The sequence below is a fragment of the Chiloscyllium plagiosum genome, unplaced genomic scaffold, assembly GCF_037043375.1.
Source record: "Chiloscyllium plagiosum isolate Xiang-an unplaced genomic scaffold, Cpla_swu_hap1 HiC_scaffold_7, whole genome shotgun sequence".
In the NCBI taxonomy this organism is placed as follows: Eukaryota; Metazoa; Chordata; class Chondrichthyes; order Orectolobiformes; family Hemiscylliidae; genus Chiloscyllium; species Chiloscyllium plagiosum.
The window spans coordinates 3,629,922-3,648,311 of NW_028270145.1; the positions used below are offsets into that span (position 1 = coordinate 3,629,922).

Consider the following 18,390-nt stretch of genomic DNA (forward strand, 5'->3'; position numbering starts at 1 on the left):
TTCAGTCTCCACTCGCTAATAACTCCTCTGGAGACTCCTTTACTGGCAACGTGTCACTGGATAGTCTTGAACAGCTTTACAGCTGTCAGGAGCATAAGGGGGAAGGATTAATTGCCAATGTCAGGGTTATTCAATTATTTTAGTTTCTAAAAAGTAGGCTTTTGCAAACGATTAAAAAAATTTTTTTTGTTAATGACCATCCTATCCTGAGAAGCAAATTGACAATAGAAGCTGTTCCAGTTGGTCTGACACAAATTCCATGTTGTTAAAACTGCAGTATTCTTCTTCAAATATTTCAACATATAAAACATAACCTCTAGTTAATATTTGACAGACGCATAATTAAAATGAAACCTAAAATGAATAGAAATGCACACATCTCCAAATTGGGATTATAGTGGGAAGTGGGTGGATGCAGAGCAGAAATCAGGATGGTGGAGAAATCAGTGAGTGAAAAATGAGAGCAATGACATTTACCAGTATTATGGTGTGACTAGAAATACAAACGTCATAGTTTGGTCTTATTAGCTTAAAAATATATCGAGACTTGAACTGACTACAAACTTGAATTTAATAAAACAAATTAATTGAAGTGCCAGGAGTTCTGCTTTTGGGCTTGAAGTAGATTTGAATATTTCTCTTAAATTTATGAATCTATTCCCTATCCCAATATAGCAAACTTTTGTCCAGTTGGCAGTGCACGCATGTTCATTATCTTTAGGCTTTATCAGAATGAGGCACTTGGCCGAAGGTGCTGTTGGGATTTACATTTTGAAATACCCATATTTGAAGAGGAATGCACCTGTTAGCATTTAACTAGGGTTATGGGGCAAATTTGCCTTCAGTAGAGGGTTTTGACTAATAGTCATATAGAGTCGTAGAGATGTACAGCATGGAAACAGACCCTTCGGACCAACCCGTCCATGCCGACCAGATATCCCAACCCAATCTAGTCCCACCTGCCAGCACCTGGCCCATATCCCTCCAAACCCTCCCTATTCATATACCCATCCAAATGCCTCTTAAATGTTGCAATTGTACCAGCCCCCACCACTTCCTCTGGCAGTTCATTCCATACACGTACCACCCTCTGTGTGAACGAGTTGCCTCTTAGGTCTCTTTCATATTTTGCCCCTCTCACCCTAAACATATGCCCTCTAGTTCTAGACTCCCCCACACCAGGGATAAGACTTTGTCTATTTATCCCAACCATGCCCCTCATAATTTTGTAAACCTCTATAAGGTCACCCCTCAGCCTACGATGCTCCAGGGAAAACAGCCCCAGCCTGTTCAGCCTCTCCCCATAGCTCAAATTCTCCAACCCTGGCAACATCCTTGTAAATATTTTCTGAACCCTTTCAAGTTTCACAACATATTTCCGATAGGAAGGAGACCAGAATTGCACACAATATTCCAACAGTGGCCTAACCAATGTCCTGTATAGCTGCAACATGACCTCCCAACGCCTGTACTCAATACTCTGACCAATAAAGGAAAGCATACCAAACGCATTCTTCACTATCCTATCTACCTGCGACTCCACTTTCAAGGAGCTATGAACCTGTACTCCAAGGGCTCTTTGTTCAGCAGCACTTCCTAGAGCCTTACCATTAAGTGTATAAATCCTGCTAAGATTTATTTTCCCAAAATGCAGCACCTCGCATTTATCTAAATTAAACTCCATCTGCCACTCCTCAGCCCATTGGCCCATCTGATCAAGATCCTGTTGTAATCTGAAGTAACCTTCTTCGCTGTCCACTACACCTCCAATTTTGGTGTCATCTGCAAACTTACTATCACTCTTTTGTTCGCATCCAAATCATTTATGTAAATGACAAAAAGTAGAGGGCTCAGCACCGATCCTTGTGGCACTCCACTGGTCACAGGCCCCCAATCTGAAAAACAACCCTCCACCACCACCCTCTGTCTTCTACCTTTGAGCCAGATCTGTATCCAAATGGCTAGTTCTTCCTGTGTTCCGTGAGATCTAACCTTGCTAATGTCTCTCATGGGGAGACCATACTGAAGTCCATATAGATCACATCCACCGATGTGCCATCATCCATCTTCTTTGTTACTACTTCAAAAAATTCAATCAAATTTGTGAGACATGATTTCCCACGCACAAAGCCATGTTGACTATCCCTAATCAGTCCTTGCCTTTCCAAATAAATGTACATCCTGTCCCTCAGGATTCCCTCCAACAACTTGCCCACTGCCAACAAGAGGCTCACCAGTCTATAGTTCCCTGGCTTGTCCTTACCACCTTTCTTAAACAGTGGCACCATGTTAGCCAACCTCCAGTCTTTCGGTACCTCACCTGTGACTATCGATGATACAAATATCTCAGCAAGAGGCCCAGCAATCACTTTCCTAGCTTCCCACAGAGTTCTAGGTACGCCTGATCAGGTCCTGGGGATTTATCCACTTCTATGCCTTTCAAGACATCCAGCACTTCCTCCTCTGTAATATGGGCGTTTTTTTTAAGATGTCACCATCTATTCCCCTACATTCTATATCTTCCATGTCCTTTTCCACAGTAAATACTGATGCAAAACACTCATTTAGTATCACTTTAGTATTGCTTTAGTATCACTTACTCATGTGGTAATGCTATTTTATCTCGTGTAATAGAAACTGGGCTTGGATGTTGTATTGAAGAATCTAACAGACAGTTATTACATGTAATTATTATGTACAAACACTACCTTTATCAGGCACATAAGCATCTAGCTATCAATAAGCTATTAGATACTGGAGCATGCTTCTAATACACTGCTACACTTTAAGATCTGATGAAAGATTGAGATATTTATACTTTCAGGTCACATTGGTGTTATATGGTTAAATCTCCTAACAGTCTTGTAAAAGGATTGCTGTTTAGATTTTGCTCTATTTGCAGAGGGATACTGCAGGTTGGAAACACTGAAGAGCCCATGATTTCTGCAATTCATCACAAGACTGAAGCAGAGGAGTAATAGTACTTGCCTAAAGCCTTGTATCCTGTTGCACTATCTATAAAGTGACTTGTTTTAACAATGTTACAAAATACAAGCAGAACAGAGCTGCTTTTCATTGGCACAATGCAACCTTTTCACGGGTTTTTTTTCAACTACACCTCCAGGCCAAATGTTCAGAATAGCATCAACTTTGTTAAAATGATCTGCTGATTATGGTATGACCTGTCCACCAGTCTGGAAGTATTTGATCCTTCTTGATCACTGTAGCTGTTTGTAGGCAGTCTTTCTTGATCTGAAAATGTTCATTCTCAATTTGCTCCAAACCTAATATAAAACCAAGTTGATAGTCAATTAAAACAAAAAGAGTTTTGAAATAAATGTCCAGCACTTGCTGTTGGTCATTCACCAGTGCTGAAGCTTATGTTCCTCCTTCTGCATACAGCCATGTAACTGTAACCTAAATAGAAGTGATTAGTTATGTAAGACTTATGAAATGTTTGTCGTTGGCTTAAACGAATCCTCTCCAAAATCCAAAAATGTGCAGGTTAAGTGGATTGGCTAAGCTAAATTGCCCTTAGTGACTAAAGACATGTAGTTTAGGAGGATTAGCCATGAGAAATGCCGCGTGAAAGGGATAGAGAGGAGCGGGGGGAAGATAGTTTGGGTCTGGGTGGGATGCTCTTCGGAGGGTCGGTGCAACCTGATGGGGCAAATGGCCTGCTTCCAGACTGTAGTGATTCTATGATTCTGTCTGGAGTGCAGTTTATTGCATACCAGTTACTTGGATATAAAATCACACATTGCCTAAATTTTAAAGGCAGTGTTTTAAATTATTGTCCTCACTGTTAGACATTATTCTTTGTTCAGTAGTCAAAGATATAATAGTGCAGTGGGCAGTGAGGAATGTTTTCTGTCAAAAGCAAAGATTTTGCTTAAGGAAAATCTGGATGGAAATAGTCAAGATTTTTTTAAAATCAGCACAATGCATTCTTTGGTCCTGAACTCTGTTGATAAATTCATTTAAATTATTTGTGTTTTTTCTGTGTTCATATTCAGAAAAGCATACATTGATTTGAACTCCTGCCAAGTCATTCATTTTATTGTGTACCAATACAAAAGTTTGCTTTTGAGCCCTTGTTTCATTTTAAATTTATATACAAAATAATTTGTGATTCTGAGTAGCTGCACCACACGATGCAAGGAGTGTGAATTAACCCCAAAACTCCTCCTATCACCTCTGACATTGATTGAAAATTGGCAAAGGAAGGAGTAAGGGTCTGAAAGAATCATTATTTAGGATGGTGCTTATGACACTCCACTGATGCTAGCTGAGCTTGTTGGGACGGTTTGGGATCTTGCAGACTTACCAATTGGGTTTCCCTCATAGCCTCTATAACAGTCAAAGATCATTGAATGGTTACGGTGCAAAAAAAAGCTGTTTGATCCACTGTGCCTGCACCAGCTGTATTATCCAGTGTTAATTTCCTGCATTTTCCCATAATCCATGCACCCCATTACTATCCAGATAAACATCCAATGCCCTCTTGAGCGCCTCAGTGGAACCTGTCATCTCCTCAGTTGCAGGCATTTCATATGTCTATCACATTAGTGTAGCTTCTTCATATTTGCTGGTATGTAATAAACTTGTTTGTTCCATCTTGTTTAAGACAAGCACCATCTTATTAACTTAGCAGATGGTTTTTCTCTCCACACCAGACTAAGTAGGCTCTGTAAATCCCAAATAGGGAAGGAGGATGGTGTCAGCAAATCTATCCAATGGCTCATCCAACATGACGAGTAGTTGCAAGGATTATTTTACAACAAAAATTACAAATGAGTCCCAGTTAAGAAACAGATGTAAGAAATAAGTAAAATGGACTAATCAACAGAATGAGTCATGTTCTTTAAATCAGACTTAAAGCTAAAAAAAATAGTAATTCTCATAATCCTGTACAAATACACTTTAACAAAACAGCTCTGAAATGAGAAAGGTGAATTTGTTTCTCTTCACAAGAGCAGAGAGGCCAGAATTTCTCAAGCTGCGTGAGATTGTTGCGTGGCCCTTCTTTGTGGAAGATTGGAGCTTTGCATTTCTGACAGGAGGTTGTAATTGGGGCTCATTCAGAAATGTGGAGTTGTACTTCCAATTTAACAGTGCCCTCATAACTGAGAACTGTTAAGGAAGGCAAACCCCACACCCTTCTTACAGCAGTCACTTGCCATAATTGGAAATGTAAAAGTCCTGCCACTGCTTTGACATCTGCTGGGGGGCTGGGAAGGTAGAGTGCCAGTGGAACAGGGGTAGGATGTTAGGGAGCTGGGAAGGTAGAGTGTTAGATTGGAAGGTAAGTTGAGTGCTGTTGGTGTAGTGTTCCAGATGAGTAGGGGACAGGGTGTCAGGTGGCAAGAGAACCAGGTAAGTGATGTAGTGGCTAAGGTCAGAGATAACTATTCTGGTGAGGAGGGTGTGTGTCAGTACTGGCTGAGAAATTGGTCCAATCAGGTGTCGTGTCTGGCAACAGTTGGAGGTGGGGAGTGCAGGGTCAGATCTGTTCTGTTGGATGGAGGATGGTCAGGCTATGTCTGGCAGATGGTTCCAGTGTTAGGAGTTTGGGTTGATTCCTATGGTGGGGAGAGGGGATGGTCAAGTCAGGTTCTAGAGAGTGTAAGGGGTTTGGAAGTGGTGTAGCTAGGGTGTAAGGGATAAAAGGGGGAATTTTTGAATAGTTGGTCAGGAGATAGACTATGCATTTACCAGTCTAACTTTCCCTGAGTAACAACTTAATTTCTTTTCATCAGAACATTCCAGATTCTCTAATTTAAATGGAGATTTTCACTGGGTTATAGGCATTAAGGAATTGTTCATTGGAACCTTCAAGTTCCCAAGCAAGTCCTTCAGAATCTGCTTCGATAGGAATTCTTCAGGCTCCCCATGTGCAACTCCTATCTATGTTGGAACAACTGTTGTGCCAGTGGAAAACCCTGGCTAATGTTGTGAGAGAAATCCTCACTGTTGACCATCATGCTGCCTGCACTGTCCTCACCATGGGGTAGGATTGCTGCCATTGTCCTTTTTTAAGATAGGGATTGACGGGGTGCTTTTTGTCTGCTGCGGTTGAGTCAAACAACTTGTTAGATTAATGAGAACAGGCTTTTGTGTTAAAGAAAACATAGTTTATTGCTTCTCAGCAACTAGGTCATGTTGCAGTTGTATAAGACTCTGGTGCGGCCGCATCTGGAGTATTGTGTGCAGTTTTGGTCGCCATACTATAGGAAGGATGTGGAGGCACTGGAACGGGTGCAGAGGAGGCTTACCAGGATGTTGCCTGGTATGGTAGAAAGATCGTATGAGGAAAGGCTGAGGCACTTGGGGTTGTTTTCATTGGAGAAAAGAAGGTTTAGGGGTGACTTGATAGAGGTGTACAAGATGATTAGGGGTTTAGATAGGGTCGACAGTGAGAATCTTTTTCCACGTATGGAGTCAGCTATTACAAGGGGGCATAGCTTTAAATTAAGGGGGGGTAGGTATAGGACAGATGTTAGGGGTAGGTTCTTTACTCAGCGAATCGTGAGTTCATGGAATGCCCTGCCAGTAGCAGTGGTGGACTCTCCCTCATTATGGGCATTTAAGCGGGCATTGGATAGGCATATGGAGGATAGTGGGCTAGTGTAGGTTAGTTGGGCTTGGATCGGCGCAACATCGAGGGCCGAAGGGCCTGTACTGCGCTGTATTCTTCTATGTTCTACACTAATGTGATAGACAAATACTACAGCGATTGAAGAGGACCATGGTTGGCAGGTTTTACTCCTTCAAGATCCGAAAGTGTTCTCCCACCAAGTCCATGTGGCAGTACTATAGTTGGTGTGCTCTGGCACTTCTAAATATTAACTCTTCAGATCCTTATAGAACAGGTAGTTGAAGGATAAAGCTACTGACACAATGCAAAATGTTGTCTTTTTCTGAAATAGAGAGGTGTTGCAGGGAACATTCAGCTGACATTTCAATCAAGAATGACAAACAATGTTTAAGGTTGAAGGCCTTAAACATATGACCCGATTAGAAATGTATTTTGCTTTTGATGCTGTGTTGGTGCTCATCGATCAGTTAATCAAAGCTAACTCACTGTTCAACACTTGTTGCAGCGAAAGCCAGATGTTTGAGCAGGAACAAGGAACTGGCTTTAACACCTGATAAAGACAATGGACCAGATGGTTTTCGAGTCATGGAGACTCTAGGGACCTCTAAAAATGGCAGACGGGAACATGTGGAAAAGCTGAACTCTGAAGGATCATTTGAACTCTGTGCTGTGTGCAAACAGACACCGTTTCCACTAGACAAGACCCTTATCCCATAGTGTGAGAGTTGTGATTCCTTAGAATAGTCACAAATGGGGTAAAGTATGGAGAACTGTCAAGTTACTTCAAAGTTTTTAAGTTACTTGAAATTGGAAAAAAAAACTTCCTGTCTGAGTGTTGGGAGAAAAATGGATCCAGTATTTTTAATAGATAATACCTTTGTTGACATAATCATTAGTGCTATTGTTATTGCTTTATTAATGTTTGGCTTTTTTCCATAATCTTATCATAGTTGGGGAGGTTGTAAATTCACAGTTTGATTGACAGAGTTTATAAAATGGCTAGATACTTTTGACATCAGGTTATATAAACTAATGTTAGTTTTTATACAGGATTAAGTAGTTGAGATTTAATAGATTGAATAGGCTTACATTAATAGGGCTGTTTTGTATGGTGAAGTAAGTAACTGATATGTAAGTCTTTATTTCATTTAATCTCAGTATGGTTCCTGAGGTCAGCCCATGGTGGATACTGGGTCTGTTGGCATTAATGGTGGAAGGGCAAAGAGTGGTGGTGAGTGGTATGAGTTGGCATTAGGTTGGGATGGAGCCATGGGAATGGATGAAGGTAATGAACTGTGAAGTTTAAGAGGCATCATTAGGGATGGGTGGGGGTATGGGCTGACATGCGTTGCCACTTGTGTGTGGGTAATAGGGGGTGAGAGAGTGTGAGTATGTAAGGCTGAGTATCTCTTGTTTAATTGAAATGTCAGAATATTGAGGCAGGTGTTTGTAAACAACTTGCCTCAGCAGTTCTCTGACATTGTTGTCCAATCAGCATTCAGGGTTGGAGTGCCCTCCGGTCCAATTTTGCTCCAAGAAAATCTTTTTTTTAATTTTGGAATTGGATGCGCTGAGCTGGGAGATTTCCCATCTTGGGCTACTGGGAAAAATCTGGCTAAATGTACCTAGTTGTAGACCAAGCTGGACTGCGGGTCTCATAGACAGGACCGAGAAGAAATCCAAGTAACATGAGCAATGTGTCTAGGTGTGATTCAGGCAGGTGAACAATATTAGAAATCTATATTACTATGGAGAGCTTGGCATCGACTATAATTTCTTAGGCAGTAAGGCTAGCACAATAGGTCTGCTTAAATAATCGCGCTATTTTTGTCTGCAAGCACTCGGCATCAAGAAAGATGAGTCACTTCCTTGTGGGAACCACAGCTGGCTTTTGTGAAGTATTCCCAGAAATATTTTCCCACCAGGCAGACATAGACAGCACTTATAACCTTCCAAAACACTAACGAGCTGTAAATTCTCAATTAATTTATCTACCTTGTAGAGGTCTATAATTTGCATTTAAAATGGATGATTGTGCCTGGCATACAGCTCCAAGTGATATAGGGGCTCAACTAATGTAAGAAACTCTATGCAATAACACACCTGGGCAGTGAAATATGAACTTGTGCCCTGAGCAAAATTTTCAGTAAAATTGTTTCCTGTGAGGTTGTTGCACAACCAGCTCTCAATCACTCGTGCCACTTCTGGTTCAAAATCAAAGCCAAATTTGTTGAATGATCTTAGTTTTGTTCAGAAATGTAGAGAAGTTCAATTGTTGCAAACTTCTTCCTAACACTGTGTTCCTGGAAGACAGCGGTTTTTCTATTAGCAGTCCTGTTTTCCAGAAACTGAAATTAACTCTTTGTATGTGTCATAAGATTGCCAGTCGACTACTGATTACCTTTAATATGTTAAGCACCAGAGTCCAAGTGGTCTCTCTCTGTCTCAATATTGTCCGAAGGATGGTAAATAACACTTGATTACATTGAAACAATTACGTAGAACCATAAACAAATGTACTGTAGAACGTTTGACTTGACATAAAAACTTTCTGCACTATAAATAATCTTTTATCTGCAAGATGTTTTCTCAGTAAGCTTTGAACTGAGACACCAGTGAATTTTGCAATAGCAAACAACTTTTCACTATTTCAAAAATACACTTAGTCTCAAATGCAGTTCAGTTCTTTATAGTAGCATATCAAGGAAACAAACATTGGAGCTTGACTGTACCCAAGCAAGCCAAAGACATATCTTAGAATTTGCAATAGCAAAAGACTCCTCTCAGTCCCTGTCTGATATTCCACATGTCAGTCAGTCAAAATGGGGACCAAAAATCTTCAGCTGCCTCTTGGACATCATCTTTGATTCAGAGTGAAACTACTTTGACTGACTAGCAAATTATTTGAGTAGTTAGATGGATTGGTTACATGGATCCAACTTAAAAAAAAAACTATTTTTTTAAATTGAGTAATATGTTAAAATCTCTCTGACAAATTAATTAAATAACGGCAAAGTGACGCTAATAAGGGGAGTTGAGGCCCAATGGCGTCATCAGGATAAATCCAACCTGGCCATTTATTGCCCCATCAGTCTACTATCCGTTACTGGTAAGAAATGGAAGATGTCATCAACAGTGCTATCAAGCAGCTCAGTGACACCCAGTTTGGGTTCTGCCAGGGCCACTCAGCTCCTGACCTCATTATTGGTTCAAACATGGACAAAAGAGCTGAACTCCAGAGGTGAGGTGAGAGTGTGAAAGTGAGCCCCTGACATGAAGTGTGCTGCATCAAGCAATTCGAGCAAAACTAGAATTGGGAATTAAGGTAAACACTCCGCTGCTTGGAGTCCTATCTGGCACGTGGAAAAATGGTTGTGTGTTAGAGCTCAGTCACTTCAGCTCCAGGGCATCTCTGCAGGAGTTCCTCAGGGTGTGTCCTAGATCCAACCATCTTCAGCTGCTTCAATGACCTTCCCTCCATCACAAGGTCAGAAGTGGGGATGTTTGCCAATGATTGATGTTTGCCAATAATTGCACAATTGTTCAGCATCATTCGCAACTCCTCAGATATTGAAGCAGTCCATGTTCAAATGCAACAAGATCTGGACAATATCCAGGCTTGGACTAACAGGTGGCAAGTAACATTCACACCACACACATGCCAGGCAGTGACCATCTCCAAAAAAGAGATAATCCAACCACCGTCCCTTGACATTCAATGGTGTTACCATCACTGAATTCCTCCACTGTCAACATCCTGGGGGGGGGGTTACCATTGACCAGAAACTCAACTGAATTTACCACATAAACACAGTGACCACAAGAGCAGGTTAGATGCTCTGAATACTGCAGGAAGAAATTCCCTGAACCCCCTAAGCCTGTCCGCTATCTACAAGGCACAACAGGAGTGTGATGGAATGCTGCCCATATGCCTGAATGGGTGAAGCTCCAGCAACACTCAAGCTTGACACCACCCAGACAAAACAGCCCACTTGATTGACAGGCATCCATACTTTTCACCACTGACACTCAGTCGCAGCAGTGTGTACTGTTCAGCGACCCTTCTTCCGAACTTACTAGTGGACAAGGACTAAATCAGTTTTGGCTTTTTATTTAAGTTGAATTTTTAAATAGTAATCAAGCCTTTTCACAGCATTTTGCAAAAATCACTTTTTTTTTATTTTGTGTATGTTTTGTGTGTCTCTGTTGTTGAGAAAAGGTTTTGTTTTAACTAGAACTGTAACAAAACAATAGAAATGTATGATATGATTGATCATTATTCTCTCAATTATTAGCCATGCAAATTTTAAAATTGGCTGAATCGTCCTATACCACTGATGACACTAGCACTGTTAGATGAAGAGCATTTAATAAAAATACCTTTTATAGGAGTTCTTATACCATTCTTTCAGTAGGAGACTGATTTATGTCAGGAGCTTCTGCCAATTTGACTTATCTCCCATAATTCCATTAGGGGATCAGTTAACTCAGCTGGCTGGATGGCAGGTTTATTGTGCAGGGTGATGCCAGTTGTATGTAGATTCAATTCCTGCATTGGTTGAGGTTATCATGAAGGATCGTGTGGCAACCTTCAGGTTAAACCATCATAAGACATCTCTCTGGTAGGATTATGGTGACATCATGATTGCAAATGTAACTAATAGAGATGGTGCTAGGTAACTTTGCAATGGAACTAAAAGCAGATTAAAGTTTTACGAAAATAATATAAGGAAATTGTTAATTGTCCTGTCAGTAACAGAAAAAGCTATCTTCCTCTGCCACCAAATTTTTTTTAAAAATGGCTGAGTTCACCTTGCTAACATTTGGTGGCTGGTGCCAAAACTGGGAGAGCTGTCACACAGACTAGTCAAACAATACTCTGATGTAGTCATACTCTTGAAATCATACTGACCAACCACATCTGAGTAACAACCATCATCATGCCACTCCATGTCCTGTCCCACCAGCGGGTTAGATCCAGCAGAGGCCATGGTACAATGGTATACAGTCAGGAAGGCATTGCCCTGGGAGTCCTCAACATTGACTCCAGATCCCATGGAGCCTAATGGCTTCCAGTCAGACATGGTCAAAGAAATGTCCTGCTGATTACTTCCTGCTGCCCACTCGTCCGCTGATGAATCAGCGCTGCTCTGTGTTGAACTCCATGTGGACGAAGCTTTGAGGATGACCAGGGTGCAAAGTATACTCTGGTGGGGCACTTCAATGTTGCATCACTAAGAATACATCAATAGAAGCCCTACTGACTGAGCTGGTGGAGTCCTAAAGGATGTTGCTGCTCAATGTGGAAATCTATCGCCTGCCTCCCACAGGTGGAGTTGCCCATGAGTATATTGGTAAAACTGTCTTTGTAGTGATGAAGTCCTTTCTTCACATTTACCCTCCATTGTGTTATGTGACATTTTTCCCATGCTGAATGGGTTAGGCTTCAAACAGATTTGGGAACACGAGGCATCAATGAGGGCAATAAGCAGCAGCAGAATTATACTCCCAACACAATCTGCAACCTCATAGCCTGGCACATCCCCACTCTACCATGACAAACAAGCCAAAGGATCAACTCTGGTTCACACAGAGCACAAGAGGGCTTGCCAGGAACAACACAAGGCAGATCGAAGATTGAGGTATCAATTTGATGATGGTAGCAAACAGGGCTACTTGCAGACCAAGCAACATAAGTAGCCAGTGATGGACAGAGCTAAGTGGTTCCATAGACAACGGATCACATCTCAGCTCAGCAGTCCGTCATCCAGTCATGAATGGTGGTGATTAATTAATCAACTCACTGGAGGAGAAGGCTCCACTAATATCCCTATTCTAAGTCAGGGGTAGGCTCAGTGCAACAGTGCAAAAGATAAAGCTAAACTATTTGCAACAAGCCAGAAGTGTGGAGTGGATGATCCAGTTTTTGCCTTCTCCAGAGGTCTTCAGTATCTCAGATACCGGTCTTCAATCAATTTGGTTCACTGTACATGATGTCATGAAAGTAACATTCATCCCATACAAATGCCAGGCAATGACCATCTCCAATAAGAAACAATCAAACCAGCACCCCTGCGAATTCAATGGCATTATCATCACTGAATCCCCCATTACCAACATCCTGGTTTTGTCATTGACCAGAAACTGAAGTGGACTAGCCATATAACTACAGTAGCGACAAGAGCAGGTTAGAGACTAGGAATACTGCTGTGAATAACTCACTGATTCCCTAAAGCCTCTCCTCCATCTACAAGGCACAAGTCAGGAGTGTGATGCAAACTCCCCATTTGCTTGGTGAGTGCAGTTCCTACAACACAGAAAACACTTGACACCATCAAGGACAAAGAAACCTGCTTGACTGACCCCAAATCCACAAACATCCACTCCGTCCTCCACCAATGCTACAGTAGTAGCAGTGAAAATCATCGATAAGATACATTGCAGAAATTCACCAAGATTTATTAGACATCACCTTCCAAACCTATCACCTGCAAGTTCCCATACAAGTCACTCATCATCCTGACCCAATTTCTTCACTATCATTGGGCCAAAATCCTGAGACTCCCCCTCTAATAGGATTGTGGATGTAACTTACTGCAGTGGTTCAAGTAGGCAGGTCGCCACCATGTTCTCAAGGGCAACAGGGAATGGGCAATAAATGCTGATATAGCCAGCACTGCCCATCTTCCCAGGGTGAATTTTTAATAAGTACAGTAAAGCTGGCCATTTTCATGCATTCAACCAAGTGGCTGTCCTGTCTATTTGAGCTCGGAGAATGTGGCTGATGTTAAATTGAGGTATGTAGTGAGTTTGAAATTGGATTTCATGATCAGACTAGTTTCAAAGACTAAAGTCCTGTGTCACAAGGAAGCTTATAAAATGTCTAGTCTGAAATTGGATCAGGTTCCCTGTTGGCTGTCTCAGTCTGATGCTCAGGGCCTTGACAAATGTAAATATGGACTCTCACTCTTGTTCCAATTTCATTTTTGTTTAACCTATTTTTCTAAACAACCTGTTCAGAGATATTATTATGCATGACTGGAGCATGTGACACTTGACTCCGGGCCTCCCAGTTCAGGGATAGGCTCACTGCCACTGTGCCATAGGAGTGCCCAATCTCAGCTCAAAGCTGGCTTTTGTGGGATTGAAATTTATGTCTCTGTATAAACTGGAACATGGGTCCAGCCGTTTAGACCACTCAGCCAGACTATCACTTCAATTCCCTTGACAGGAACTTGTTAATGTGGATCAGGTGCTGCCCTCACTTTTTCATGCCAATTGACAAGCTATCTTTAGGCTGCTAGCTATCGATGAGGCTTAGATTGGCTTGCATGTTATATCCAGTGTTTTACACATAAATAGCAAAATGTGCTTTTGGTATGATCAGGTGATTCTGAACCACTATGTTCTTGGTACTTTGGATATGATATACATTCAGGATTTTACTGCAAATGCCCATTAGCCTGAATATAAGTCCGACATATTGGGTTAATTGAATGTAGTGCAAAAAAAAAATTGTAATCTTACTAATGAATCTCTTGTGTCTAATCTTTCTAGAGGCCAGTAAATTGGTTATGTCCTATGTTGCTGCTGTTTGTGGCAAGGGAGCGGAGGTCAATCAAGTGAAGGAGCAGCTGCTGCAGTCAAATCCTGTGCTGGAGGGTAAGTTTAAGTGTATGTTGTGTGGGTGTGTCCCTTTCTTTTTTAAAATGTGGGTAATGCAGTTCCTGCACTAAAAACTAAAACAACTCGAATCAAATTAAAACCAAAATTTGTTTTACATTCAGTTCCATTCTTTTAAAGTGGTATGTGAGAGATGTAACAGGTCAAGGTCAGTAGATCAGAAATGTTGAGTTAAAGCTGAATTTCATTCTTGGGTGTTTGCCATTGCCATCTTTCATCTGAGAGACCTTCCCTGAGACTACAGACCCTGAATGACCCAGAGTAATATTTGTGCAGGTATCTGGTATATCAGTTAAGGTAACATGTGATCTGGAAGCGTTTGGGAAGCAAGGCTAATTGGAGAATGGTTAGGATCTTTTAGAACATCATTTTTTTTAAAAATCCCCACTGAGCCACATTGTAGATCAGCACCAGCTGTGGCCCTGACTGTGATCGGTTGAAATTCCAAACATTGGATTGAGGTATCCAGAAGTTTTAAAATATATTGAAGTTCACCTGTTTATATGTATGCATGTACATTTCTATCTGTGTGTAATTTTTTTCTTAGAGACAGGAAACATGTCTTTAAAAAATGGATGGAGTTTAATGCTGTTAGTTTCTAAATAAAAATTACAGAAGAATTTTTACTGCACAAGAGCCAACAAAATAAACACATTATTATGTGTCCTATATTCTAACATTCAGGAATAATACAAGTTAAGCATGAATGAAAACACAAAATATGATGGAATCTAAGCTGCAAATTTATAGTAATACAAATACAATTTCACAAATTGACTCAACAGTCCGTTCAGACTTTGATCACCACTGTCAAAAATTCCTCAAGCTGAGTCTTCGTTATGCTCCCCTCCTCCTAGTAGTTGGTCTGATCCCTACCTGACAGCAGGGCACAAGGAATCCAAATTCCATGGGTATAGACTTTACCTTACGTCTGCAGAACTTGTTCACCCCGTTTGGATGCAGTTGATCCACCAATGTTACCTTCCAGCAGCTTATTCTCAGCTTCTGGATCAAAGCTGTGGCTTGTAGTTCTTTGGACTCAGCTACTACTCCTGCTTGGATTGATCTGCATCCATGTACACCTTTCAAATAGATCGCGTTTGCTAGAACTTTAGGTTTCTAAATGTCAATTTATGTTTCTTGTGTTTTCTTTGTTCTGTTTTCTGTTACTTTCTCACCTCACTTAATGTTTCAGTTAGTGCTAACCTCCAACTACAAATTAAACTTAGAGATTTCCTCACCACAAAGCGATCATTGACCGTATTCATTGTAGCATAAGATTTAGAATGACAATGGGAAAGTACAAAGACCAATCTTGAGTAAGAATAATTAACTGGGGGGTGGGGAGGAGAGGTGACAGAGTTGGATTGAAAAACTTGGTATCAAAGTTGGATGGTGAAACTAGCTGATCAATGGACCAGCTCAACAGAGGAGTTGGTTCAGGATTGATTGAAGTACATTATACTCCCTCACAAGAGAAAGATAAGACATACAAACCACTAGGTGGATGACAATGGAGATAAACGATGAGGAATAAAGTCTGATTATGACAAAGGTCAAGTAAAACATACAATCATGAATTAAACTGAATATAGAAGCTTCGTAAGGAGGTGAATAAGGAAACAGGAGAAGCAAAGAGGGCTTATGAGAAAAGGCTAGCATCTAATGTAAAAAAAAAAGTCCCAAAGTCTTCTAATTGACCCATACACAGTAAAATTTGCTTAACATATTGTACCATCTCTTCCTAACTTATCCACATATTTTCATGTGACTGTTGATTCAATACTGAATGATTATTTCAAAAGGTTTCCACACCACTGAAGTGAAACTAACTGGTTTCTAATTGATAGACTTATGGAATCATAGAATCCCTACAGTGTGGAAGCAGGCCATTTGGCCCATTGAGTCCACACCGACCCTCTGTAAAGCATCCCACCCAGACTCACCTTGCTACACTATCCCTGAAACCCTGCATTTCCCATAGCTAATCCACCTAACCTGCACATGCCTGGATACTATGGGCAATTTAGTATGAACAATCCACCTAAGCTGCTCATCTTTGGACTGTGGGAGGAAACCAGAGCATTTGGAGGAAACTTGTGTATTTGCGGGAGAATGTGCAAGCTCCACACAGACAGTTGCATTAGGGTGGAATCAAATCTGGGTCCCTGGTGCTATGAGGTAGTAATGCTAACCACTGAGCCACTATGCCGCCCTATTTGCAACTTTTTTTTAACAAGTACATTCTATTTGCATTTGCCAATCCTCTGACACCATCTGAGAGTTCCAGGGAAGATTGCAAGATGGCTGCCAATGTCTCTCACTTTCTCTATCCTTGAATGAATCCCATCAAGTCCTGATGCCATATCATGTTTATGCACGGACGGTCTGTTCAGGAGTGGGGCTAATTAGGAAACAATTTGAACACGTGGATGTCAGGGGCATGGTTGAGGTGTTAAGTGATGAGTACTTCATATTTCTTTATGAAGGAAAGAGATGATTCCCAGGTCCTGGTGAGAAGAAAATACAATAACTGGAAGAGGAGGTATTAAATAGGCTGTGCAGTGCATCTTCTGTTGATAAGATAGAAAAGGATTAAGTTTATTATATTTAAATCTATGTAATGGAAGAAGCAAAGACTTCAGGTTAACATACTGTTCGTTCTTGTTTCTTTCCACCAGCCTTTGGAAATGCCAAAACTATGAGGAATGACAATTCTTCAAGATTCGTGAGTAACTATTATGTTTGACGGTGCAGAATTGCCCCTGCTGGCTGTTACACTAGAAAACCAAAACTTAGTTAAAAATCACACAACACCAGGTTATAGTCCAACGGGTTTATTTGGAAGCGAAAGCTTTCGGAGCGCTGCTCCTTGACCAGGTAGCTGTGACAACCACCTGATGAAGGAGCAGTGCTCTGAAAGCTAGTGCTTCCAAATAAACCTGTTGGATTATAATCTGGTGTTGTGTGATTTTTAACTTTGTCTACCCTAGTCCAACCCTAGCTCCTCACATCATGGCAACCAAAACTTAGACATTTTTACCGTTTAAAAAATGTCTACTTCCTGTTAGAAGATGGAGTGCAACTTGAACGCCTAAAACTAAATACAGTACTTGAGTTAAGTTGAAAGGTATTGTTCATTAAAAACAAAAACATATCTGTATTACATTGTGAGATTATCCACTTCACCTTTTGGAAATTTTGGCTTGTGACAGATCAAACACTTAACGGCATTGTTTGATATGACACTGCTGTATTGCAGAAGGCATGGGTTCAAAAGCCAGCTTTTGTTATCTGTTGCCTCCTGGGGCTTTCTCAGACAGCCCCAATCTGTGTTATAAGCTTCTCTGAGTGATAAGGGGCTGGGTCAAAGGTTAAGAGGCAGATATTACAAAGTAGCAATACAACTGCACTGCTGCAGCATCTCTGAGACACCCTGCAGTGAAATATGGATCTTTTTCAAATTACGTGCAACTTTCAAGCAGAGGTTAAAATCATGCTTTTTTTTGTAAGAGTTTTTTTTTCAGTTCAACAAAAAGTGGCCTAATTCTGGAATGAAAGCACATCGGTTAAGATATTGAAAGCCACATTTGGTTGAAAACTGTAAACAGTGGCACATTTCTCTTTCTTTTATTGAGATCTATTTTTGTTTACACTATTGTTGTTGTACATCATTTCATATGAGTTCATACACATTTCAATGCAATGCTTCAATTTCACAGGGAAAGTATATGGACATTGAGTTTGACTTCAAAGGTGACCCCCTTGGTGGTGTTATCAGCAACTGTAAGTATTGCAAAGTTGTAAATAGAATAGATGATTTACAAATACAATGGTGAAAGAAGTGTATTTGCTACATAAACTCTATTGATTCTTCAGAACAGGGCAGTGCTGCAGGACGCTACCTGTCTGTCCTGTGTCTTTGATCCTTAATTGTGTTAATGTGCAATACTGCACAGGAAATGGGCCAGCGCCCTGTCTGCCTGGGGAATCAATGTAAGTCTGTGGAGCTATAAGCAACTCTGTGAATAAATGTCTCCCCTAATATTGTATTCTATTAAGCATTTGAAGTGGTTTGAAACAGATGGAATTCAGGTGCTGCGGTGTGG

General features: G+C 40.9%; 1 protein-coding gene across 3 annotated transcripts in view; it reads left to right on the forward strand.

Annotated features, from left to right (window-relative positions):
* myo1b (myosin IB) overlaps nt 1–18,390 on the forward strand; it is a 275,282-nt gene that overhangs the window by 118,891 nt on the left and 138,001 nt on the right. For all 3 annotated transcript variants that reach the window (XM_043692880.2, XM_043692882.2, XM_043692884.2), the window contains exons 5-7: nt 14,156–14,260; nt 16,963–17,009; nt 18,004–18,067. In XM_043692880.2, the coding sequence (XP_043548815.2) occupies nt 14,156–14,260; nt 16,963–17,009; nt 18,004–18,067 (216 nt within the window). The remainder of the gene's footprint in view (nt 1–14,155; nt 14,261–16,962; nt 17,010–18,003; nt 18,068–18,390) is intronic.